The following is a 26,996-nucleotide window of genomic DNA, read 5'->3' as shown; positions in this document are numbered from 1 at the left end:
CTGGCCACATCCCCTTTAGGGTGGGGGTTCCTGCTGGGGTGCCTGGCCAGTCTGGGTGAGGGGCTGAGGTCCGTTTTCAGGCTGGCTAAGCCCCCCAGCAGGGACCCTCACCCCATGAGGGTGTGGCCAGCCTGGGTGAGGGGCTGATGGCTGTTTGCAGGCTGGCCAAGCCCCCCAGCAGGGACCCTCACCCCATGAGGATGTGGCCATCCTGGGTGAGAGGCTGAGGGCTGTTTGCAGGCTGGCCACAGCCCCCAGCCACCCAAGCTCCCAGGGAGGCTGGCTGGAAGCAGGTATCTCGGATTTATTTGTCTTCTATAATTGAAACTTTGTTGGCATGAGCGGAGGCCGCAGCTGGCTCAGAGTAGGCAGGAAGTTTGGCTTCCTCAATCACCCAGGCAACCAAGCCTCCTGCTTGCTCCAGCTCCATGGCTGCCAGCCACCATCTTGGTTGGGTTAATTTGCATATAGTTGCTCTCATTGGCTGGTGGATGTGGCTTGGGGCATAGCGAAGGTATGGTCAATTAGCATCTTTGTCTTTTATTAGTGTAGATAGCTACAAAGCTGATTGTAATATCTGCTGTGCTTGAGATCTTATTTACATAATGCAATGCAAATAAAATGGTAGGATGTGAGTTGAATTTGGGGCATAATGAATTTTAGAGGTAGTGGGAAATTCACATGGAAATTTTCAGCAGGTTCTTCAAATACGGATTTGGAACTCGGGATACAGGCTGGAGTGGCAATAGGTTTTAAAAGCCATTCATAAAAATGAATATGTTTATTTACTCAGTCATTTGACAGTTACTTAGTAAGACCCCTTAGGGTGCCATGTATATAGTGTTGAACAAAACAGATGCATCCTTTGTCCTTATTGAGGTAAAAAACAAATAAACAGATATATTCACAATTATAAATTGGGATAAGTACTGTGAGGAAAACAAGGTACTATGCTAGAGACTAATGGTGCATGTGTGCTTGGTAGGGAAGGGAAAAACAAACTTAGATATGAGAAGTACTTTTATTATGTTAAAGCCAGAAATGCTAGAGAAAGCCTATAGATAGTCATTATATTGAGCTAGTCAGTTGTTCAGTGGTTAGAGCATCTACCTACAGATTAAAAAGTCTCGAGTTTGATTTTGGTCAAGGGCACGTACCTTGGTTGCAGGCTCGGTCGGGGGATGTACAGGAGACAATCAATCTCTCCCCTTCCTTTCTATTCTCTCTAAAAAACTAATGGGGAAAAAAATACCCTTGGGTGAGATTAACAGGAAAAAAAAAAAGTTGCTATATTTAGAGAGATCTGGTAAATGAAAAATAACCAGTTATTCAAGAACGAGGAGAAAAGCTTCCACATGGTGGAACTGGATTTTAAAGAGTAAAACAGAAGGGTGGAAAGCTTGGATATGACGTTTGCCTTGAACCTGTAAAAAAAAAAAATGTGGCAACAGAGAGGATTGATTTTGAAGGAAATCTAGCCAAGTGTTCCGTCATAACCACAAGAGGAAGTGAGTTTGAAAAGACAGTAGGATAGGAGTGAGGAGTTAGTAATGTCAAGGCCACAAGGAGGTTGAGAGCTGAGAAAAGGTCATGGGAAGCTACTGGTGATCTTTGGTTGTGATTTCAGTAGAGGAAGGGCAGAAGTTACTTTGGAAGGTGTGATATGGGTATTGAGAAATAGGCAGAGAATAGAGACTAATCTTTTTCTGTTGGGCAGTAAAAGGAAGTGTAGAGAGGGGACAGTAGTTTGACAAGCTGGCATGGTAAGGAGAGCAGTGACATATAGACCAATGGGAAACAGGCAATGCAGAGGAAGAGCGTATAGGTGTGGCAAAGCAGAATTGAACATCTAAGACTTGTTTCTGCCAAGCTCAGGCTGTAATATTTAAAATTTTCTCTTTTGATAGTGCTGTTTATTTTTATTTATTTTTAATCCTTACCTAAAGATATGTTTTTATTGGTTTTTAGAGAGAGGAAGGGCGAGAGAGAAACATCGATGTGAAAAAGAAACATCGATCAGATCAGCTGCCTCCCATATGCGCTCTGACTTGGGGATAGAACCTACAACCTAAGTATGTGCCCTGACTGAGAATCAAACCCACAACCTTTTGGTGTATGGAATGACGCTCCAACAAATTGAGCCACGCAGCCAGGGTTATTTTTAAATGTCAATATTCATAGTGTCATTTGGCAATATGCTTAAATTGTATTTATCTTTCTCAGATATCTACACTAATAAAAGAGAAAAATGGTAATTGGCATACGACGATACCCTTTTCATTGGCTAATCAGGGCTATATGCAAATTAACTGCCAACTAAGATTGGCAGTTAACTGCCAACAAGATGGCGGTTAATTTGCATATGTAGGCACAATGCAGGGAGGCGAAAGGGAAAGCAGGAAGAAGCCCCCTGCCACTGACAGTGATGGGAAACCCAGGGGGGAGCTAAGAGCTGGGGGGCAGGGCAAAGGCGGCCCTGGGGCCGCTTTTGCCCTGCCCCCCAGCCATGATCAGAGAATCAGGTGCCTTTTCCGCCCTGGCCAGTGATAGCAGGAAGTAGGGGTGGAGCCAGCAATGGGAGCTGGGCATGGTCGAAGCTGGCAGTCCCAGGAGCTAGGGGTCCCTTGCCTGGGCCTAAAGCGAAGCCCATGATTGTGGGGCCGCTGCAGCTGTGGGTCCCCGCTGCCCGGGCCGGATGCCTAGGCCAGAGGCGTCAGGCCTGGGCAAGGGGCCGATCCTGCGATTGGAGGGTGATGGGGGTCAACACCTGAGGGCTCCCAGTATGTGAGAGGGGGCAGGCTGGGCTGAGGGACACTCCCCCCCCCCACACACACACACACCCAGTGCACAAATTTCGTGCACCGGGCCCCTAGTAAATCTATAATTATAAGCCAACACTGATACTTAATTTTGCCAAAATAAAAGGATTTTGACTATTTCTTTTGCCTAAAAATGTGACATACAGAAGTAGCAATTGAATCTTCTTCCTTTGCTTTTAAGATAATTCTCTAAGATAACTGGCTGACAGCCCAGTATTCTGATGCATCATACTTTCTATGTTCCAATTCCAACCTACCTCATGTTAGAGGCAACACAAAATGAGAGATCTTGATTTAGCTCTAATTGAACTCATACAAACAAAGGCTTGCTTGATTCTTGTTTATTTAGATTATCTGTCCTTATCTGTAGTTATTAATTCTGAAGGAAAGTGAGAATAAGAATGGAGAAAAAAGAGGTAGTGTTTTTTGGAAGTTTGTGAGAGTAGTGGAAAAATAGTCAATCAGTTTGTTTATTTAGGGATATGAAAAGGGGCCATGTGGGCAAGAGAATGCAAGAATGGAGAAAAGCCGCACATGAAGAAGAGTAAAGTTTTGAGGAATTACGATGAGAAATAAAGCAAAAGCATATGGGAGTGAAAGAAGAAAGCAGATGGGACATGGTTCATTTCACCTGCTTTCAGAGATGCAGGCACTGTTTTCTTGCTTTGATTTGACTTTCACAGAAAAAGGTTGAGTTTGCTAAAAACCCCTGGCCCTTTCCCCTTCCGCATACATAGGAAACTCGATTATGTATAATTATGTACATTTGTACTTTAACATTTTATATGCTTTCATGCTGATTTTCTTATTTGGCTATCATCATAATCTCTGTAAAATATAGAGATAGTGTGATCCTTCTGTAGAGAATCCACCTCTTGCCTCTTCCAACTTCTGGTGGTTGACGGCATTCCTTGCCTTGCCATATAGCTCCAATCTCTGTTTCTGTAGTCATGTTGGCTCTCCGCTTCTGTCAGTGTAATCTCGCTTGTGTCTCTCTCATTAGAACATTTGTGATTTCATTTAGTGTCCAGCTAGGTAATCCCCATCTCATGTTACATAACTGCAACACCGGTTTTCCATATAATGTAACACTTGCAGATTCCAGGGATTAGGACCTGCCCTCTTTGAGGTCATTAGTCATTATAGGATATTTGGAACTGGAAGCTACCTAAACATTCAACAAGAAGAGATTGTTTTTTTTAAAAAACATTGTAAATCCATAGGATGAAATTCTATGCTGCTAATAAAATGTATCTTATAGAAAAACATTAGATATTATCAAGAGATCAAAGTTATATATATGGTTCCATTTTTATAAAAATACATATATGTGTGTATCTGTTTCCCTGGAGAAATACTGAAAGAATATATTTTTTTAAATGTTCATTCCAGGAAGCAAAATTATTTATTAAATCAATTTCTCCTTGGTCTAGAATATTGTCTGTATTTTTCATGTATTAATCATGAATATTTGTTTATATTATTAAAAATATAAATTATTTTATATTTAGAAAAATAGTCTACTTTGAGAGGAGGCTTGTTAGGAGAAGTAGCATTTGAAAAAATCTTTTAAATAGCTCAGCTTTTGATGAATAGAGGTAGGGAAAGGAAGCAAGGTGAATAGAGGCAAGAACAGTATGGCAAATGATCTCAGGGATATAGTGGGCCTTGAAAAGTCACCTGAGGCCAATTTAGGGATCTAGAATGCTTATTGGGCCTTGTTGTGCTCTATAATATATGGCTAGTTTATGTATTTTTAAATCACATATTTATTTGTATAAATGATTAAGCATATATCAGATATGATTTTAATGCATTTGTGTGAGCATTTTTCATACTAAAGAATAATTTTTATAATTGTGTAACCAGTTTGAATTATCATGTTATATTCATACTTACCTAACTAACAACATTGGCATAATTCAATTTTTATTAGCTAATGAAATTTTATCGTGTTTTTTTTTCCCTAATTCCAGTGACTTGCAAGGAGTAAGAACACATGCCAAAAAGGATGGAAGTGACTGGATTCTTAATGGCAGCAAGGTGTGTATAGAGGGGCATTCATAGCCCTTCTCTCTAGAGTGATGCCATGGGTGACAGTGTCTCAAAGACTATTGATTATTGATTATATCTAGGGAGGCTCACACAGGAACTGAGATTATTTGAGTTCACACAGGAATTGAGTTGTTGTGTTTTGGAAACAGAATTTTGTTTGACTAAAACTATCTAGTATAAACTCTGTAAATATTTGTTGTTGACTGAGGATTAAGAAAAGATGTTCATTTCCTGTAAGGCCTGCATAGGCTTCTTTCTTTGTAGCATTGGGCTATTTTCCTTCTACTATTTAATAACTTATGTATAAATAATTAATGCTTCAGATAGAATATCCTATATGATAAAAGCCTAATATGCTAAGTGTCCAGTAGTCTGGTCGGCCGTTCAACTAATCAAAGTGAAATATGCTAATGATATGCTAAGGCTGCTCAACCACTCGCTATGACTTGCACTGACCACCAGGGGCAGACAGTTGACCAGCCAACCAGTCACTGTTACGTGTACTGACCACGAGAGAGCAGATGCTTCAACCGGTACGCTAGCTTGCTGCTGGGGTCCAGTCGATCGGGACTGAGCAAGATGGGGTTGGACAAGCCCTAGAGCCCTCCCAAGGTCCCTCCCAGGCCCCGATCTTGCACCAGCGGGGTCCCTCGGCCTGGCCTGCACCCTCTCACAATCCAGGATCCCTTAGGGGATGTCAGAGAGCTGGTTTCGGCTCGATCCCACAGGCCAGGCCAAGGGACTTCACTGATGCACAATTTCGTGCACCAGGCCTCTAGTAGAGTTATAAAGTTTGGATGGAATATAGAGTTATAAAACATGCCTTGTCTGGTTCAGTCTTCGTGAATATGCTTTCCCCTCATCGTGACTTGCACATGGACGTGGATTAGTGTGGAGCATCACAGTGTCCTTGGGGTTTTCCAGGTGTTCATTACCAATGGGTGGCTAAGTGACGTCGTGATAGTAGTGGCAGTCACAAATCGTGAAGCTCGCTCCCCTGCCCATGGCATTAGCCTTTTTCTGGTGGAAGATGGAATGAAAGGATTTATCAAGGGACGAAAGCTACATAAAATGGGAATGAAAGCCCAGGTAAGTCATGCTATGAATCATATTTAGGTAATAATTGAGATTACTCAGTTTGTATTAATATTTATAAATGATTGAATTTACTCAATTATGCCTTATATAGAGAACTGCATAAAGCACAATCATACCTTCCAATGCGGAATTCCTAAAATATGCTTTTCAGAAAAGATAATGGAGATTTTTTCCACCGTTCATGCAGCTTTACCTCCTCCTAGTGGTCGGCAATAAAAGTGAATCAGGATATTTTAAATATCTGCTTTAGAAATGGCAAAATCAACTAAATTATAATAGGCCTCCTATTTATGAAATTGATTAAATAAAAGGAAGAACTAAGAACAGAAAAATTTCCTATTTGTTGCTAATGACTTGGTAATTTTTTGTTGCTGAAATGAAAAACATTTTATTTAATGTGCATTAGAAACCCTTAGTCCTCAGTACCCACAGATCTGACAGTATTGGAGCCAGAATGATGGTGTATTGCACTGGAAAAGCCAGAAGTTTTGGAATTAGTTGAACCTGGGTTTGCATTCCTGGTTTACCACTAACTAGTTGTATTTATTAATTATGCCAACTTGGCTCCCAGTTGGTTTGTTGTTTTTGTTTGTTTGTTTGTTTAATGGAAATAATCTCATCAGGTTATTGTGAGATTTAAATGAAATAATTTTGTACTTAGTTGTATGATCTCTTAGGACACTGCAGAATTATTCTTTGAAGACGTACGGTTGCCAGCTAGCGCCCTGCTTGGAGAAGAGAATAAAGGCTTCTATTACCTCATGCAAGAGCTTCCACAGGTGAGAAGTGTTAAATAGAATAGAATAATATAGAACTATATAAATCCATGTATACAAAAGTTGTGATATAGCCAATCATTCGACTGTAACTTAAAGTAAAAAGAAAATATGAATTTTATAGGCTACATGAGTAAATAACTGAACTTGGGGATATTCATTCAGAGCTTATAAGTGAATAGGGAAAATAGATATTTCAGTTCTTTGATTCCTTCTTGGAATGACTTTAGCTTCTGAACCACAAGTCAAGAATTTATATCTCTCCATTGAATGAATATAGAGTCTGGGCACAGTAGAAAACAGGATTAGTGAATTAATGACAGATCAGTAGGCAAACATTTAAACTGAAGCAGAGAGAGGAATAAAATGGAAGAATAGAGTAGGATAAAAGATTTTTTTTAAAAAAGGCATTTTATCTCAACCAAGGTGATTCCCTCTCCAAGGGGCCTAGTAGTCCCCTCCTCAGGATAGGGGCAACGTGGAATAAAATCTGGCATGCCTCAGGTTTTCAGAGAAGAAGGCGATGCATAATTTCCATTGCCTTTCTTTGGCTGCCTACATGTATATTTCAATCCCAAGTCCCTTCTGGGTAGATTATGCCCTCTTCTCACTCACATGCTGAAGGGGGAAAAAAAGAATTTATATCCCTTTGCAAAGAAATATCAGCCAAAACATTGGTATTTTTTGGTGTTGATTTTTAATAATACCTGGGAATCTAAAGGGGAAATGTTAAGTTCAGATGAAACAGTTTTAGCCACATAGGATCCGCCCTCACACCTGTGTTTTTGGAGTGTGGTTGCTGAGTGATCATTGAGCCTTACATAAGAGGCTGCACCTGCCTAGTAACTGCCACAGCATGGGCTAAACATGAAACGGAGACCAGGGCTAGGAACACTGGCACAGAAGTGGAAGGTGAAAATCACCAGCAAGATGGAATTTAACCGACTGTGGACGCTTTTACACTCATAGGCAGAATTTAACCTATGTACTTTAAAATGTTATTTTCCACGGATATTGCAGGATATGTGCTGTTCAGAGATCAATAGATGAAAATCAACAACTTCAGAATTTCTTTCCTCATAGATACATAGAAAGAAGAGGGAGTTTAATAAATTACATATATATCTATATATAGTAAAGAAAATCAATCATAAAAATAAAGGGTTTGCTTTAGGGATCTATTACAGATATGTCAAAATATTCTTATAAAAAAGTTAAGAACTAAGTTAATTGGAGTTTTATAAAGATTACTTATGAGATTTATTATCATTGAAATCATGTGAAAATCACTCGTTTAAGACCTAATTTCTGGGTTATAGGAAAGGCTTTTGATTGCCGAGATAGCAGTTTCAGCCAGTGAATTCATGTTTGAAGAAACCAGGGACTACGTTAAACAAAGAAAAGCTTTTGGGAAAACAGTTGCACATATACAGGTAAGCTTGTTGCCATGGTTTAGTATTAGATAATATCAATTTACCCTTCTGAAATGGGTCTAGGGCTCAACATAAATATGGAGTTAATTTTCATCCAGGTGGTATTAAAGTCCATGGAAGTGGATGAGATCATTGAGGGAGAGAGAGTAGACAGTAAGACAGGAAGAGATCCTAGGACAGAAACCTGAGAAAAGTATTACAGAACTTAAAGGTGAAATAGGAAGGGAAGAGCCTTCAAAGGCAACTGAAAATGAACACCTACAAAGGAGACAGCTCATAAGGCAAGCATCACAGAAGCTGAGAGAAAGAACTTCAAGTAGGAGGACGTAGGCCCAAGGCTACTTGGAGGGAAAATATGAGTCAGGTCAAAGAGTGCCCCCTGGACATGATATGGAGGTCATTTTGCAAGGGCCATTAATGGACTCATGTGGAGGTGATGCCAGAGGAGTAAATGGAAATGAGGACGTAAAGATACCGATGGCAGGCAACTCTTTCCTGAGTTTGGCTGTGAATAGTAATTGGAGAGAAAGGGTGGGGAAGGAGTAGGGGAAGGGGATATTGGGGTCAGGTGAGATATTTGGAGATTATTAATTGTTGTTGTTATTAGGATGAAAATGCTGGAGCATATTTTAAGAACTAGAAACAGGATTTAGTAAAGAGGGATAGATTGTAGGTATGGACCAGATAATTAACTGCACAGGACCTGTGAGGAAGTACAGGGATATGGGTGCCAAAGCACATGGAAAGGTAGGCCTTCCCATCCCAACAGGAGAGTTGCTTCCTCCATTGTAACAGGAAGAAAAGAGGAAGGGGTGGGCATGGGTTCAGCTCTACTGGTAGAAAATTACAAAAGCTCTCTTCTGAAGGCTTGCATTTCCTTATATAACAATAAGGGGAAAAGATGTGAATAAATGAGGGATGCCATTGTTGGAGGAGAGTAAGGAAAGTTTGAAATACCCTCTTCAGAGTGAAAAGTAGAACTAGCTAGAGAAATATGGTGAGCCTGCTAGCAGTGTTGAGGACACATTTCAGTTACTGATCATGAATTTATAGGGGTACCATCTGATTTTTTTGTATATCAGCCTTTCTAAAAGGTTTTAGCGGCCTAGGTTCAAGCACAGAGAAAGTGGATGATGGTGTTTAATTAAGTGTGGGTTTTGCCAGTATTTTAAGGTATTTTCAAAAGAATGCAGTATATGGTGGCCATAATCACTAAATATTCCCATCAAATTTTAGACCCTCAAGTGTCACCTTAAATCAGTGGTTCTCAACCTTCCTAATGCCGCGACCCTTTAATACAGTTCCTCATGTTGTGGTGACCCCCAATTTCACTGTTACAAATTGAACATAATTAAAGCATAGTGATTAATCACAAAAACAATATGTAAATATATATGTGTTTTCCGATGGTCTTAGGCAACCCCTGTGAAAGGGCAGTTCAACCCCCAAAAGGGGTCGTGACCCACAGGTTGAGAACCGCTGCCTTATATGAAGGAGCAGTTTATTAACAATGCAGTCGTCCAATTGTTGAAACATTTTATCAGCAAAAATAAAACACCTGGATTTGGAAATCTACTTGAAAAGTTTTAAGTAGAATTGTAACCGAATGCAATGAAAGCCAAACTCCTAAGACAGGTGCTGGTAAGAAGGAAAGCAGTTTATTCAAGTGCCAGCCACCTGAGAAGATGGGGACTCTCATCCTAAAGGCCATCTTAACATCTCAGTGCAGGCTAGGGTTCTTAGCAGGAGGGATAGGGAAAGCAGAACAAATAAATGAGGGGCAGGAGGGTTGAAAGTTCTCTATGTATAAGTTAGCACAGTCCATTCTGATGATTATTTTCAAAGCGGGCAAGTGAAGGTCCAGTTTTTATGGTTGAACCAGAACATCTGGTTGCTGGAGTCAACCTCCTTCCCTAAAGATAGTTCCTGTAATATGCTCAAAGGTTGTTAGTGATTTATGGCAGGCATGACAAACCGGGCCTTTGTGTTAAGGCATACCTACTCTTCCCTGATTTGGGGAGGTGCATTGTTCATTATATGTTATTTAATTAAGAAGGTTATTTTGTTGGTTAGCATAAGATTTCATATATATCCCCAATAACAGAATGACTTGGCTGAAAGGCCTTGTGAAGGCAAAAGGAGAGATGAAACACAGTGGTAGCTTTTTAGAAGCAACATTATAGAAAGTAAATTCAGTTAAATTTACTGAATTCAGTTAAATCTTAGCATAGCTCCTCGAATATCTGTGGTTTAGGCAAGCTGTATTAACTCTCTCAGAGTATTTTCTTATTTGTAAGATGTGAGTAATATCACCCCATAGATTACTATGAGCACTAGATGAGGTAACATACATGAAGTGCTCAGAATATTGTCTGGCAAAGTAAGCTCTCGTTAAATTAGCTGCCCCCCCACCCCCTTATTTAATATCTTCCTCTATTTTGTTCCAATAGAGGGAGTCTTTTTTATCAATTGGACAAACTCTATATCATTTTGGGACCTATTTGCTACCTATATGTTCATCAACTTAACATTTTCCCATTCTAAAAATATGTCTTTCCATCCTAACTTCCTTATTGAGATAACAGCTCTAAATACAGTTGTTCTGAATTTGTAAACATGAGGCACACACCTGGTCAAGAAAACATTTTTTAAAACAGTATGATTTGACCTCCCTAGATATTATACTTTATATTCCCTTTCATTTATGTATCACTGATTTACTGATATTAATGACTCTCGATGACTGCCCTCTTCCCCAGGCATTTAGAAGAGTCAGGGAGGATAGTACAGAGACTTGAGATGTGAGCCCTGAAGTCTAGTGTTGTTAAACATTCTGTAACTCAGAAATCACCAACTAATTTCTCACTCAGATGCCAGTAGTCTCCCCCTGAAAAATACCGACATCCATTGTTTCACTGAGAAAATATTTATTGATTGCCTTCAAAAGGTTGTGCGCTCAGATGTAATTTCATAGGTATGACTCTGGAAGTACACACTCAAGAGACTTCTAGCAATATGAAGGGAGTAATACCACTGGGAATCACTCTGTGACTTTCCCAACTTTACCCAAAATAGAATTAGTGTCATTTGCTTCTGAAATCCAGCCACCACCACTTTCACATAAAAAATGCTTATTAAAAACATTCAGCCCTGACGGGTTTGGCTCAGTGGATAAAACATCGGCCTATGGACTGAAAGGTCCCATGTTCGATTCCGGTCAAGGGCATGTACCTTGGTTGTGGGCACATCCCCAGTAGAGGGTGTGCAGGAGGCAGCTCATTGATGTTTCTCTCTCATCGATGTTTCTAACTCTCTGTCCCTCTCCCTTCCTCTCTGTAAAAAATCAATAAAATATATCTTAAAAACAAACAAACACATTCACACCCTAGCCAGTTTGGCTCAGTAGATAGAGCATCAGCCTACAGACTGAAGGGTCCCGGGGGTTTTATTCTAGTCAAGGGCATGTGCCTCGGTTGTGGGCTTGATCCCCAGCCCTGGTCATGGCTCATGTGGGGGGCAACCAATCAATGTGTCTCTCACACATTGATGTTTCTCTCTCTCTGTCTCTCCCCCTCCACTCTCTCTAAAAATCAATGGAAAAAATATCCTCAGGTGAGGATTAACAAAAAAAATAAAATAAAATAAAAATGAACTAAATAGATACATTTTCCATCCCCTTAGAAATAGACAATTCCTATATTTATGGAATTCATATTAAATCACAACAAAGATGACTATTATATTATCCAGATTGTATAACTAAGAATGTTAAATGTGTTTTGACATTTCCTGGATTTTAAATATGCAGGAAATATTTGTTAATATATATGTAATATATATGTAAAATACCAAAAAAAGAAGAAATAGTTTTAATCCTTTTCAAAGCAGGTGCCATTTTTTGGTTGCCTTCTTTCAAAGGTAGTTTCAAAAGTAGCATTCTGCTTCCACCACTATATTATTGTCAAGTAGTATTTTCCAAGTAAATGTATGTTTTGAGAATTCTGATATATTCCTTCTAATTTTTCTGTTTTATCTAAATATATTTGAATAATATTTTCATATTGAATCTAGGAATTTAATCTATTCAGAGAAGATGAATGACCAATACATGCCTACACAGCCTATTCTAGTGCTGGGTACATTATGGTTCTGGTTATTAAATTGAAATAGAAGACCTTTAAATGCCATATTATACTTAGCCAAATGTCATTTTATGAGCACATAACAATTCTGTTTTCTTTCTCTTTTTTATCCTTGAATTTTGAACATGTTGATCCTCTCTGACTATTTGGATGCATTTCACAAAAATTTGTTTTCTTTTTAAGATGGAGACCTACCATATTTAGTCTTATCTGGGTAGTTCAGTTGGTTGGAGCATCATTATGATACACCAGGTTTGAGGATTTGATCCCTGGTCAGGCACATCCAATGAATATGTAAATAAATGAAACAACAAATTGGTCTCTCTCTCTCAAATCAATCAATAAATTTTTTATAAGATGGAGATCTATCATACTTAAGTAGCTATAGGATTTCCATTTCATTTCATTCATACTTTCCATATTTGATGTTGTCTTATGATTTTTCATGGAATAAACAATAAAACAGTAAAATTCTGATATTCAATAATTATAATGACTGTCATTTGTCATTATTTTGCATTGTGCCTGTGTACCAGACATTGCTAAATGGATTGTCTCATTTTTTTTCACAGCAACTCTGCATAATAACTATTATATTTATCCTTATTTTACAGATAAGGAGATTGAGGCATAGAGAGGTTAAGTAACTTGCCCAAGATTACACAGATATTCTAACTCCGGAACCTACACTCTTAATTCAGGCACTAGTCTTCCTACCCGGAAATTTAAGGTAGATAGACTTTATTCTTTTTCCTTCCCTTCCTACATGTTCACCCATGTTCAATGAAGTGAAAATTCAGTGTTCTTTCTTAACACAAGCTTTAGTTATTTCCTAGATGGTATGTGCTCTTGATTCTAAAGACACAAAGTATTAGAAAAAGAAATAGGAGAAGAAAACAACACTTCTTTCTCACATTCCTCCAAAACCCGAATATCCAGTTAAGATCTTGAGTGTAGGATTAATTAACTACAATATTAGATAGCAAACCTAAGATGTTATATTTTATATTTCAGGCATAACATATGAGAGTTCAACTAATGGTGTTGTTTAAGTGGAATACTGGGGCTAGATAACTTTCCAAGGTGTCTTCCATTTCCACAATTCTATGATTCTAAGAATTTTTTTTTTTTTAGTCAGAAGTCTGAAAGAGACTCTATCTGGTCTACTTAATAACTTAAGGAAATTTTTTTAACGCTAGCTGCAATATTATCTATTCGCAACTGTTAATGAATGTTAAACAATACTGCTATGAGCATGTTGATCATTCACCAAAAGTACCTTGCTAATAATGTGTGGTACAATTAGTAACTGCTATTCATTAGAGAATAATTTCTAAAAGTATGACACAGTGTCTGAAGAGCAAAGAGCAAATAGTAACACCCAACTCAATGCCAAGAACAGGTAAATATTTAATCTCTGTATCTCCGGAGAGTAAATGATGTACCATTGGAGGCATTTATTCCTTCAGACCTCTGGACCTCGCTGAATGCGCTGACACAGAATTCTAAATGAGCCCATACTGGTCTGAAACTTAACTTCAGCCTCTGGAAGCTCCCAGCATTCCCATTGGAACAGCTCTCATATGAGAGAATTGGTCGTAGAGTTCTTGATTCTCTCCTATAAATAGTGCATAAATTCTCAAACGTGCCACCCACTGGGGTGGACAGGGCAAAGGTGTCTTGAGACCTGTCAGGTTCCCCCTTATTTTCCAAATGGAGTGTCACTGAACTGAGATGGAAGCAGGCTTAGCACTGAGTTTCAGGGATTTCTGTGGAACATAGCCTCATCTGTTTTCAGCGCATAGAAGAGTATTTCCCCACCTTTTTTCATTCCTTGTTTCCTCTTTAGATTTTCTCTGAGTAAATGCGGATATGTGGGGTGGGAGTGGAAAACTTTGTGCTGATGAAAGGGTAAGGAGTTGGCCTAATTAAGCGACTAGAAAGAGAAATAGAAAAAATAATGGAAAGAATGAGAAGGTTTAGATGTTCTGAATTAGAGTCCAAGGTACAGAGGTGGGAAAAGTGTGTCATCAGCCTTCCGACTGCTTAGTTTTGGAATCGTTAGATGCCAGTCACGTTGTCTGTTTCTAGAAGAGGATGGTGTGAAGCCAGGTGAAAGGCAGTCAGTTGGATTTTTCCTCAGCACGGCCGTCATGTTGGTACCCTTACACGGAATCTGTTCATCAGAGTCCCTTCTCTCTCTGACACACCCTGGTCTTGCCTGGTCCTGGGTCTGATTAGACTCCTTTTCTACCCTTTTCCGGAAATGGAAAGTACCCAAACTTCCCCCACCACAGCTATACTGAAAGGTTTAGTTTTATGGTTTGAGAATTGCTGTAACCAGGAGTAAAGGCAGCATCCTCTGAGAATCTGGTCCCCAAAACCTTCCTCTGAGAACTCAGTCATGACTTTGGACTTGCCAGTGTGGGGTACATTTAATTTCTAGTTTAAGTTTCACTGAGTCACTGTGTCACTAACTTCCATGCCTTTAATTCGCCACAGTGTACATCTCACTCACATATTCCACAGCAGAATGATCAGAACTCTATTTCTATCTGAATTTCCACAGGGAAGGTGGAGCCAGCTGACCATAGCTGGACCTGGAACCCAAGAGGTCAATTAATGCAGTGCCTTTTTTGGAGTAGAAAGCCAGTATTTCAAATCTAAGCCAGTTCCTGAAGGAGGTTCAAGGGTTGGTGCGTAAAGAGCCCAGATATAAACTTAAAGTTCAAGATGTGGGAGCCAAGAGTCAGGAATACAAGAAAAGGTGATTGAAGTGAGAGCAGTTGAGATGATTGAGAATGGTCTAGATGAGATGATTTTCAAGGGCACTATTGGCTGTCTATGGCTAACAGGAGAAGGTATATAGGTATATTAGTGCTAACAATTCCTGACCATCTAATTCAAGTTAGAGATTCTTCTAGACAAGCTATTGAGAGAGAGAAGAAGAAGGGTGGGGAGAATTCAGAAGAGGTTGAGGGTACTGGACTCTGATCTCTTGAGATTTTAGTTCTTTTCTTTTATTGCATTTTACAGATCTAGTGTAAATACTTTGCAATATAAAATAATATTTTGTATGTTGTCACTCCAGCTTGTTACTTTATTTTTTTTCCAAGGTAAACAAGCAAAATAGAGGAATGTGATTACTTAATTTCACTAATAGAGAAAACGTCTTCATGGGTTTAGATTCCAGAGGAAAACACGTTTTTTCAGCAGCTGTACCTACAGGACTGTACCACAAGATGGTGCTCACCCATCCGTCATGTTGTTTTCAAGAAGCTTCCCTACATGGTCTAAAACTTTTTCATCTAAAACATCAGATAACTATGTATTCATTTTTGCATCTTTTCTTTTTCTTACAAGTTTCCTGAGCATTGAAATACAGCAGCATTTAAATTTAAGCTCTTTTGTTAGCATATGCTTGTTTTTTGTTGAAAGAAAGAAAAACACACAACCCAGTAATTCCACTTTTGTTTTGCTCTAACAGTCTTCTATTATATTATGTTTGATGTGCTCGGTAACTCAAAACATGCTCTTCTACCATGCTCATTTTTATTCTTCATTTCCTTTCAACTCAAGACGGTGCAGCATAAACTAGCAGAATTAAAAACACACATTTGTGTGACCAGAGCATTCGTGGACAGCTGTATCCAGCTGCATGAAGCAAAGCGTCTGGACTCTGCCTCGGCTTCCATGGCGAAATACTGGTATGCGGGCTACAGTAATTAAAATGCGGCGTTTGTGTAGGCTGTTATGGAATCCTCCTCGCTTTAAACTCAGCCTGGGGGGTCCTGAAGGAAGAAGGCTGAGTCAGTGTAAGCTAGCAATAAGAACCACCTTATAAAAAATGCTGAAAGGTTCCATCTAGCCTACTTACAATATGCTAAGAATTACTCGAGTTGGTATTGAACTTTTAGCATGCCATTGAAAGTAATCACTAAGAGACTGAAGTAGGATGACTGATTAGTTTATTTAAGTTTAATTTAAAATTATCTGGAGTGTCAGTATAGTGAGACCAAAAATTTACATTAAAACTTGAAGTCCTGAAGAGTCACAGTTCTTTCATTAAATAACTATCATTAATTTTTTTTGAGTCATTTTGATATCTGTGAAATGAGTAGCTTGGACAGGATTTTCCTATTTAGGGTGTTTTCAGATCAAAAAAAAAAAATCTGAAGAATTGACTGTCCATTCAAAACTTGTACATGCTCTGTTAAGTGAAAGGAAAGAATATCCTATTACGTTCAGAAAGACTTTCATTTGTGTTAAAGATGATTAGCAATGGTATTAAAGGTGAGTTGATTGAAAAAAGATTCCTACAAGGCTTTTGTGTACTTTATGATGCAAGAACATAGTGTAAATCAGAGTCTGGACATGGGTTTGGTCTCTGTTTTAAAAGCAAACATTCTCACATCTCATTAGCCCAAAATAACCTAGAAAAAATTCCTGCCATTATTCATTAACTTGTGGTCAGTTCAGTCAGAAGTAGAATGGGAAAATATACAGAATAGTGCTTTCTGTAATGATTCCAAAATAATAAAATTGCCAGGTTGAAATTGAGGTGGAATTACTAGGAACTTGCACTTTGGGATGGGGAGACATTTACAGCAAGTTTCTTGATTAGTTTAAAAAGTGTAAAAATACCTTTAGGTATTTTCGGAAAAAGAGATATTTGGATAGTTATGGACTTCACTGTCCTTGAAAACACCGGGTTTATAGACGCATAAACATATGGCATTTCATCTTGTAGCAGAGTAACCAACTAGTTATAGTCTGGTAAATAGTTCACTGAAGTACTTACCAAATACAAAAATGTATAGAATTCCAAATATTATTACCCTTGAGTCTTGTCTATTAATCATTATACCATTATTGTATTTCTTGGGAACATCCTCACCTGTCCTATTGAAGTTAAAAATTATTTTTAATAGGAAAATGTGTGCATGCTTACCTTTGCTTTGTTTCACACTACTGGAAAATATTTTGAAAGTAATTTTGAACTAACTGATCTTTTATGTTAAGATGAATAAAAACCCCTTAATGATAGTTGAAATTATTGTGATAAGATCAGAAAAGAATATTTCTCAAGTATTTCATATTGTCTCAAGGACAATAATTCCTACATAATCTTTAATAAGTTTCCTATATGATAACATGCACTTTAACAGTAGTGAACCCTCCTTAGGCTTTCATTTTTACTTTGTTTATTTCTGAAAACCCTAAAAAATTTTTTTCCACAATTATTTGAATTCAGACTAGTAGCGTTAAGGTAGGAAGTGACATTTTGGGGGTAGGGGGTTATGACATAATTCAAAGACAAAAGGAAATAGGTAATTGTATAATTGTACTGTTAACTTAGATCAGGGGTCCTCAAACTTTTTAAACAGGGGGCCAGTTCACTGTCCCTCAGACCGTTGGAGGGCCGGACTATAGTTTTTTTAAAAAAAACTATGAACAAATTCCTGTGCACACTGCACATATCTTATTTTGAAGTAAAAAAACAAAATGGGAACAAATACAATATTTGTATTTGCATGTGGCTCGCGGGCCGTAGTTTGAGGACCCCTCACTTAGTTCATATAGAGAATCTAAATAAAGTGGACCAACTTCAAGTTTTTACTATATCCCTCTCAGGCATAAAGTGGCCAAAACCTAATCGTCTATGCTTTCCACATTTTGTTTATAGCCTTAACAAAAACTCAGCCAAAAATATAATTGATGAAGAAGGTATTCATTATGTGAAAATTCTCCTGAGATTTATTTCATGTGTAATTTATACACAATTACAATTATATCTCTGGTGGGCTATATGCCTGCTTTTAATTGTTTGATAAATGTATGCATTTGATAAATAACTTGTTTCCTGATTGTGAAGCACCTCATGCAAATCCATTTCAAATATTCCATTTCTGTTTTTTATTTTGTTCATCTAGGGCATCTGAGTTACAGAACAGTGTGGCTTATGACTGCGTGCAGCTCCATGGCGGTTGGGGATACATGTGGGAGTACCCAATTGCAAAGTGAGTATGACTGTTCTGTTACACTCCTCTGCCGATGTGAAGAAAAAGGGAAATTACTGAACTTTGTACATTGAAGGAAAGGTGCAAAGTCTTCATTTTTCAACTGACTACAGCGTGTATTCAAGCAGATGGAACAGCTTTCTGTTATTGGCTCACCCCGAGGATTTTGTCATTTTTAAAGGAAGTGAAGAGAGCAGTATTCTAAAGCATAAAGCTTGGCTTTATTTGAATTGTTATACAGGACTAATATCACTTTTGAAATTGTTATGTAATGTTATATTTTATAGATTAACCATAATTATTCAGGTTATTTTACCGTTTGTTACTCTGATAAACAATGCAACAACAAACACCTTATTACATGTATCTTAGATACATGTGTTTTCTATTGTAACAAGACAGAGTCCCAAAAGTAGTATTGCAAGTTCAAAAGTATGCATATTTTAAATGTTTATAATTTCCAGATTATTTCCTCCAGGTAGTAGCAACTCATACTTAAATGAACAAAGACCGATGACTTTCCTCCTAAGCTATGAATGTTACTGTCTTTTAAACTTTGTGCTAATCTAATGGGTAAAAAAATAAGTTGTCGTTCTTCCTTTAATTTGCATTGACTATTAATTATTTTATTTTATTTATTTTATTTTACCATTGTAAGAACACTTAAGATGAGATCTACTCTCTTTACAGATTTTTTTTATTGATTTTGAGAGAGAGAGGGGAAGGGAGAGAGAGAGACAGAAACATTGATGAGAGAGAAACATCATGGACCTGAAACATCCCCTACTTGCGATGGACCTGAAATCCCAGCATGTGCCCCGACCAGGAATCAAACCGATGACCTCTTGGTTCCTGGGTTGACACTCAACCACTGAGCCGCACCGGCCAGGCACGTCATCAGTTTTTAAGTGTACTATAGTGCATTGTAAGCTATCGGTACAATGTTGCAGTACGGACCTCTAGAGCTTATTCATCTTGCTTAATTGAAATTTTAAGCCCATTATTAGTAACTTCCCATCTTCCCCTCCCCTTAGTCCCTGGCAACCAAGATTCCTTATTGAGTCTGTGGATTTTAGATTAACTCATATAGGTGGAATCAGTGTGGTATTTGTGGTTCTGTGACTGGCTTATTTCACTAAGCAGAATGTCTTCAAGGTGCTTCCAAATTATCACATGCTGCTGAGTTTCCTGTTTTTAAGGTTGAATAGTATTCTACTATATGTATACACTACATTTTGTTTATCCATTTATCTGTCCATGAACAGTCAGGCTGTTTCCACATCTTGGCTACTGTGAATAATACTGCAGTGGACATGTGAGTGCTAGTATTGGCTGCAGGTCCTGATTTTTATTATTTTGAATAAATTCCTACAAGCGGGATTTCTGGATCATATGGTAGTTTGATTTAATGTTTTGAGGAACCATCATGCTGTTTTTCATAGCAGCTGTACCATTTTGCATTTCCCTACAACCGTAGGCAAAGTTCCAGTTTCTCTACATCCTTGTCAATATTTGAGGTGATTTCTAATTATGATTTTGATTTGCATTCCCCTGATGGTTAGTGACGTTAGCATTTTTTCATATATATACCTGTTGGTCAATTATATGTCTTCTATGGAAATGTCACTTTTTTTTAATTAGAAAAAGAGGAAAGACCCTACAGAAGAATCAGCCTACATATGAAAAGAATTTAAGTTTTCATATCTTAAATATTTGATTATTTTCCTCTAAAAATACTGAAAGTATATTTTTCTAAATAGAATTTTATTTCCTTCAAACTAAAATAATTTAAATACAACCTTTGATGGCATTACATATGAATATCCTTGCTATAAGTTCAAAGCAATACCAATTTATGAATAAGGCAGCATCCTTTTCTATATTTTTTCCTCTATTTCTTAATTTATTCTTTCCTTCTTTCCATAAATCTTTGCCTCAATAATCTCCCCCAGGCAATTCTCCTCACCACTCTAGAAAATATATTCTCCTCTTATTTAGCAATATTTTCAGCTTATAAAATTTTCCCGAGGAAGTTTCTGCTGTCTCGAGAGAAGTCAAATTTAGTTTTGAATCAGAGGATGAGAAAGCTATGGACTTCTAAAAACCTTTTCTAATTTTAATCTAAATACAGATATATAAAGGGGAAATTATCAAACTAGCATTCAAACTGACTTTCAAATGCATCATTTTGACAAGCATAATTGAAAACATTTGATATACTTTTAGTCCTTAACAAGGAAAATAAACATTTTATTAAAGTTACATTAAGAACAGAAGCTTCAGCATAGATATAATTTACTAATTTTCTGTAGCCATTGGGCAGCTTGTAAAGCTTTAATCACAGGATGTATATAATTTATAACCTTTTATAAAATTTCAGCAATAAGTAGGGCTTTTTCCTTTCTTGGGACTGGGCATGAAGTAGCTAAACAATGTTTTTTAAAATCAATCCTTGGGTTTGGATTTTGGTAGATCCTTTTAGAACTACTTCAAACAAGTCTTAGTCAAACACAGATTTATTTATTTTTTTACTTTGCATTGTCATGAAATCAAAAGTAAACACTGAATTATGCTAGCACAAATTATATCATTACTGAATTTTTTCCTGTACATTTTCATGTTTTACTCACAATATTAGTCCATTTCCAATATTCACTAAGCTAGGAAAGTAGAATAATAATGGGTGTGTGTATTTTTCTACTCAATTGTGCAGCAGCTGTCACTGCTGGGCAAGGAGACAAGTGGTGGCTCACTGTCTGGTTTGGTTCGGGTTCTGAGGAAAGCCGATGAGGTGAAGAGGAGTGAACTATGTACACGGCCCAAAAGGCTATTCCCTCAGATCAGTAGCAAGCAAACACTGTGGCTGGGTGGCTTCATATTTGAAATCCCTGGAAATGTTCAACGAGACTGCTATTTTTCTCCCCAAGACATAAGGAAGGAATTTTTTAATATAAAATAGCAAGAGAGAACATAATAGATAATATCAAAAAACTTAATGAGAAACCATAGGCAGTATGTGGATGTGTACAGACTGTGATTTAGTAGGGAAAAAATCATTCTATTTGTGTTTCTTATGTCCTCAGATTAAGCTATATTGTGTGTGTGTGGCTGAATCTTGGTTTCACAAATAAAAGAGGTGCTTTTTTGTTCTGTTTCATTTCATTGGTTTGTTTTTAAACAACTGCTCTTTAGCATGAATTACTTCAGTCTTACCCATTAGGCCTGGGGCCTGTGAGAAGTGAGGCTTACTCTCTGCCATTTCAAGATTCCCTGCCATGCTAGGAAGAGCAGCCTGGGATATAGAGCTTCATCATTTATGTGGTTAAACATTTATTCTGCTGTCTTTCCCTGTTAATTCTAGTTGATGACTGAATTTAATTAGTAACCTATAAAAAGGTCTACTGATCTCTTGTCATTAACAATTCCATTGGAACTTTTGTAATGTGAAAAAAAAAAAAAAAAAAAAAAGCCCAACCCAGACCAAAAATGTCTAAAAGCATTGAGGTTGCTGAAGTAGATTGAAATGCTAGGCAGGCCCTCTAAATGCAAGGGCTGGATTTTGCAGGCAACAGTGGAATGTGTTCAAAAGAAAAAAATATATATTTGAAAACACTAATGTCTCCAGATTTCAAGTTTCTTCAGAAAGTTGGTATGGAGACACTAAAATTCCTTTGTAATACAATAAATCAACTCAGTCAGTACTTACTGAGTGCTTACTCTTTGCAGGGCCCTATGATAAGCATGAAGAAGGATAAATACAGAATTGGTCATGTTCCTAGAGAGCTAGCACATTTCAAATTTCAATTTTTTTAAAAAAGATTTTGTGCTTGAAAAAGAAATGCCACTGAATTTCTCTACTAGGAAAGTCCAAAGCTCAATAACTAGTCTTATATGCCTGAGTCAATGAAACTATTGTGATATAATAAAAAAGATACTTGCAGGATACCTACCTTCTCATTGCAGTCTGCCAATTATCTATTTGCCCATTAAATAGAAAATGTATTAACTTCTCTGTACCTCAGTTCCTTTAGCTGGAAAACAATATAATATTTATTCTCCCTGCCCCCAGAGCTGAGAGAACAGGTAAAAACAACTATACAGTGTCATGGTTACGGTCATGCCTACCAAAAGTGAATTTTTTATAACTTTGTGTGTGTGTGTGTGTGTGTGTGCGCGCGCGCGCACGCGCGGGCATGCTAATGGACTCAGACACTCGGTATTTTAACCTCAGACACCACTGGAGTGACTATTAACCATTTCCAAAAAAATAAGTTACTTGTTAACTTTGTGGGAAGTAATATTTTCTACAGCATCAGTTTATACCCCTGATGGCAGCAGCAGTGGTAGAATGTTAGAGAAGATGTATTTTCTCTTTTGTTTTCTATGAAACCAGTGGATTTCAACTTCTTTGGGAATAATGAAAGATAACAAGAAATTGAAACATTCTATCAATATCTATCTAAAATGCCCTTTTTTAGAATGCTATTATATGTGCTGAATTTTACAAAATTAAATTAAAACAAACTTATAGATGTTACTTTGAATTTGTAACCTCTTTAAGCAAACTAAAACAAAGCTATACAGGTGATTACTATCTTAATAGAATTTGATAATTATACCAATCAAGGATGAATGCCATACTGGAAAAAAGTAATTATGAAAAACATTTATTACTTGGATTTCATTAATTGAATACTTTAAAGTAATTAAGAGTTACATAGTAAGACAAAATGTATAATTTCTAATATCTTTATTCATACAATCATCTTCTGATTTATCCAGAGCTTACGTGGATGCCCGAGTTCAGCCAATCTATGGTGGTACCAATGAAATAATGAAAGAGCTGATTGCAAGAGACATCGTCCGAGACAAATAGACATCTGCCCACATCCTGGAATCCTATTACAACTAATCTGGTTTTAAATCTACTCAAGATAAAACACAACCTGGACAGGGTGGAAATACTAAACATGTCTTCATATGCTGTTTTATAGAAAAAAAGTCAAATGCAAATATAAGATTAACACAAAGAAAGAAGAAATATTTGAATCCAAAGATTCTAAAATTCTTCAACATAAGGTTTAACTTTTATAATTTTTTACATAGCTAAAAGGTGAAGATTTTTCTGATTCTAGAAGCCTTAGTGCCTCACTTTCCCCTAAAATTCTAATAAAGCATAATTGCTTAAATCTTTAAAATTGAGGCAGAAGTAATTTTGTTATTATACTACAAAAACATTAATAGTACTTACAGCACATTTACTTTAAAAGGGAAAAAATATAATTTAGAATTGTAAATAATTTCAACTATTTTTTGGTCCAAATTTCCTAGAACAGTAGAATTCTACCACCTACCCCAAGATCCTGTTTTTAAGTAATGGAACCCGTTCTTCAAACAAAAGCTCATGCAGAGTCCCTGTAAAATGCTGATAAATGAAGAGCTGCTCTAGTTGAATCAGGAAGCCTTCTTAGGACTCAGCTAAGCCTTTGCCTAACCCCGTTGGAGAATGCTGTCTGTTCTCATCTGCTGACACCTGGGCTTGCAACAGAATTCCAGCCCAGTTTTGTAGGAGGACACAGAAGAATCCATCATCCTTTAGATTTAAGCTATTGGTACATTTTATCAGTATCAAAACAGTGACTTTTATTTTGGAAGAGTGTGCTTTTTAAGTTAATTTAATGAGTACTTCATGTCTCTTATATGCCAGGCTGTTAAAAATATGATGACAAATAAAACTGGCATGACTCCTACTAATAAATAAATGAAGAAACAAGTTATAATAAATAATGTAAGAAGTAAATAAATAAGATAATTTCAAATCATAAATGCAGTAAGAGAAATAAAGTAAACATTTAAAATAGGAAAGGGAGGAAACAACATTTGACTTGAGACATAAAAGTAATTCTTATAAAAAAATAAGCCATTAATTTAATTTGTAAACTGTTAGCATCATTTCAGTACTTGTTTTTCTTTGCATATACTGGTGAAACCGTGAATAAAGTAGTTTGTAAATGGAAACAAATATGTGTATTCTTGGTGTTGTTGTAATTTATTTATTTAAACATTATTTTTAATGCAATCGTTACAGACTTGCTAGAGCAGAGGGGAGAGAAAATACTTGGATACCATTCCTGGAATTATACACCTCTGATTTGTGCTTGGGTGGAAGTTTGTATGGTTGCCAGCTTGCATTAATGATATGCATTAAATACCAAAATGAGCTAAAATAATATTTTATTAGATATTACTGTATTTGCAGCTTTCACCTCCCTCATGCCACCAGGAAACAGTATAGAATCAGATAGACCAAGCTCCTCACCTCAGCGCCTTTCCTTTTCTTTCTCAGTCTTAAACAAAACTATATTTTAGGAATATAACACCTTTAGGATGCAAAGTAAATTAGCATAGTAGAAAAACTCTGCCATGTAGAAGGAGACTGACTGAGTTTGAATGATAACCCTGTCATTTAGGAGCCACTGGGCCCTGGGCAATTTATTTAACTTAGGATTCTTTCAGGTGCAAATTACAAAAGAAACCCAATTCACACCATCCCAAGCGAAAACTTGAGTGTGCTAGCTGAAAAGGTTGGGGAGTAGCTCATATAATCTAAAGAACTGTAGAAACTACAGTCTCAAGGGCCTGATTCTATGGCTTACACCTGCTAGCACTTATACTATGTACACTATTTTTACTTTTCTTTGCAAATTGGCCTATTGGAAACTGCAGAGAAATTTCATTACAGGGCCTATAAAAATGACCTTGGGCTGCCCCAGGGCCACGTCCTTGAGCACAATCCTATCCAATAAAAGACAAAAAGGGTAATTGACCATACCTCTGCTACACTTCCCATTGGCTAATCAGCGAGATATGCAAATTAACTGCCAACAAAGATGGCAGCCGGCAGCCACGCAGCTGAAGCGAGCAGGAGGCTTGCTTGCTCCAGTGATGGAGGAAGCCAAGGTTCCCCGCCTGCCACAGCCTGCTCTAAGCTCCGAAAGCAACAGTTCCAAAAGCAACAAAGTTTCAATTATAGAAGCCAAACAAACCCAAGATACCTACTTTCAGCCAGCCATGGCCTCAGAGCTGGGAGCGCCAGTGACAGCAACAAAGTTTCAATTATAGAAGGTAAACAAATCCCAGAATTAAAAAAGAATAAAGAAAAAAAGGAGAGGCTGGGAGCTTCAGTTGCCGGCCAGCCTGAAAACGGCCCTCAGCCCCTCACCCAGACTGGCCAGGCACCCCAGTGGGGCCCCCACCATAAAGGGGGTGTGGCCAGCCTGAAAACAGCCATCAGCCCCTCATCCAGGCTGGCCAGGCACCCCATTGGGGACCCCCACCCTGAAGGGGGTGTGACCAGCTGCAAACAGCCATCAGCCCCTCACCCAAGCTGGCCAGCCACCCAAGCAGGACCCCCACCCTGATCCAGGACACCCTTCAGGGTAAACCAGCCGGCCCCCACTGGTGCACCAGGCCTCTATCCTATATAGCAAAAGGGTAATATGCAAACTGACCCTAACAGCAGAAAGACTGGGAATGACTGGTCACTATGACACACACTGAACCACCAGGGGGCAGATGCTCAATGCAGGAGCTGCCCTCTGGTGGTCAGTGCGCGCCCACATGGGGGTGCTCTGCTCAGCCACAAGCCAGGATGATGGCTGCCAGTACAGTGGTGGTGGTGGGAGCCTCTCCTGCCTCCTCAGCAGCGGTAAGGATGTCTGACTGCAGCTTAGGTCTGCTCCTTGCTGGCAAGTGGACATTCCTCAAGGGCTGCTGGGCTGCCAGAGGGATGTCTGAGTGCCAGCTTAGGCCCAATACCCCCGGGGAGCAGGCCTAAGCCAGCAGGTGATCATCCTCCGAGAGGTCCCAGACTGCGAGAGGGCACAGGCCAGGCTGAAGGACACCCCCCTCCCTCCCCGAGTGCACAAATTTTTGTGCACCGGGCCTCTAGTCTATATAATAAAAGCTTAGGCAACCAGGAACAACCAAAACGACCGGTCGCTATGATGCGCACTGACCACCAGGGGGCAGATTCTCAATGCAGAAGCTGCCCCCTGGTGGTCAGTACGCTCCCACAGCGGGAGCACTGCTCAGCCAGAAGCGTGCGCAGTGGTGGTGACAGGAGCCTCTCCCGCCTTCGCTGCAGTGCTAAGGAGCAGCAAGCAGGTGGGTTGTAAGGAGCGAGGAGGGCAAGGAGCGGGCCTAAGTCAGCAGGTGGACATCTCCTGAGGGGTCCCAGACTGCGAGAGGGCACAGGCCGGGCTGAGAGATAACCGTGCCCCCCCCCCAGTGCACAAATTTCATGCACTGGGCCTCTAGTGTTTTTATAAGGTCTGGGAAAGGTGCACTATGATTGATAGTCCCATCAGGAACACAGAGACTGGGGAAGCAGTTCCTGAAACAGTCGTGTTATCAAAAGAAAGGGAACAGAAATGTCTGCTGGGCAGACCTAAATCATACTCACATACAAAGCTATTGCAGCCCACTAGAGCTGGGAATGGGTTCTAGTGATTTATATATACCAGAAACTGAAAGGCTCTCTAGGGAAGGATATTTTCTTAGGACGATCTCTGGGATGTTTCCTATCTCCTCTAAACTGGTTGTTTATCTTGCCAACTAGTCTTGCTTTGCACCCCAAAAGAACCATGTGTTA

The 26,996-nt window shown here is 38.5% G+C and overlaps 1 protein-coding gene and 1 non-coding gene across 3 annotated transcripts in view; both read left to right on the top strand.

Annotated features, from left to right (window-relative positions):
* The window catches only part of ACADL (acyl-CoA dehydrogenase long chain), a 36,572-nt gene extending 12,207 nt beyond the window's left edge, over window positions 1-24,365 (top strand). The window contains exons 5-11 of one of the 2 annotated variants that reach the window (XM_059703017.1): window positions 4,796-4,862; window positions 5,799-5,963; window positions 6,650-6,751; window positions 8,068-8,181; window positions 15,903-16,030; window positions 18,257-18,343; window positions 23,126-24,365. In XM_059703017.1, the coding sequence (XP_059559000.1) occupies window positions 4,796-4,862; window positions 5,799-5,963; window positions 6,650-6,751; window positions 8,068-8,181; window positions 15,903-16,030; window positions 18,257-18,343; window positions 23,126-23,219 (757 nt within the window). In that variant the 3' untranslated portion in view covers window positions 23,220-24,365. The remainder of the gene's footprint in view (window positions 1-4,795; window positions 4,863-5,798; window positions 5,964-6,649; window positions 6,752-8,067; window positions 8,182-15,902; window positions 16,031-18,256; window positions 18,344-23,125) is intronic. The other variant, XM_059703018.1, reaches the window with a different exon arrangement.
* On the top strand, window positions 7,168-7,311 carry LOC132238953 (small nucleolar RNA SNORA67). Its single transcript, XR_009453920.1, has one exon. It is a non-coding gene; the product is annotated as a small nucleolar RNA SNORA67 (small nucleolar RNA).
* Window positions 24,366-26,996: the final 2,631 nt, after the last annotated feature.

Source organism: Myotis daubentonii, chromosome 7 (assembly GCF_963259705.1).
Source record: "Myotis daubentonii chromosome 7, mMyoDau2.1, whole genome shotgun sequence".
Taxonomy (NCBI): Eukaryota; Metazoa; Chordata; class Mammalia; order Chiroptera; family Vespertilionidae; genus Myotis; species Myotis daubentonii.
Note: the sequence above shows the minus strand (reverse complement) of the source record. Positions and strands in the feature narration are given on the sequence as shown.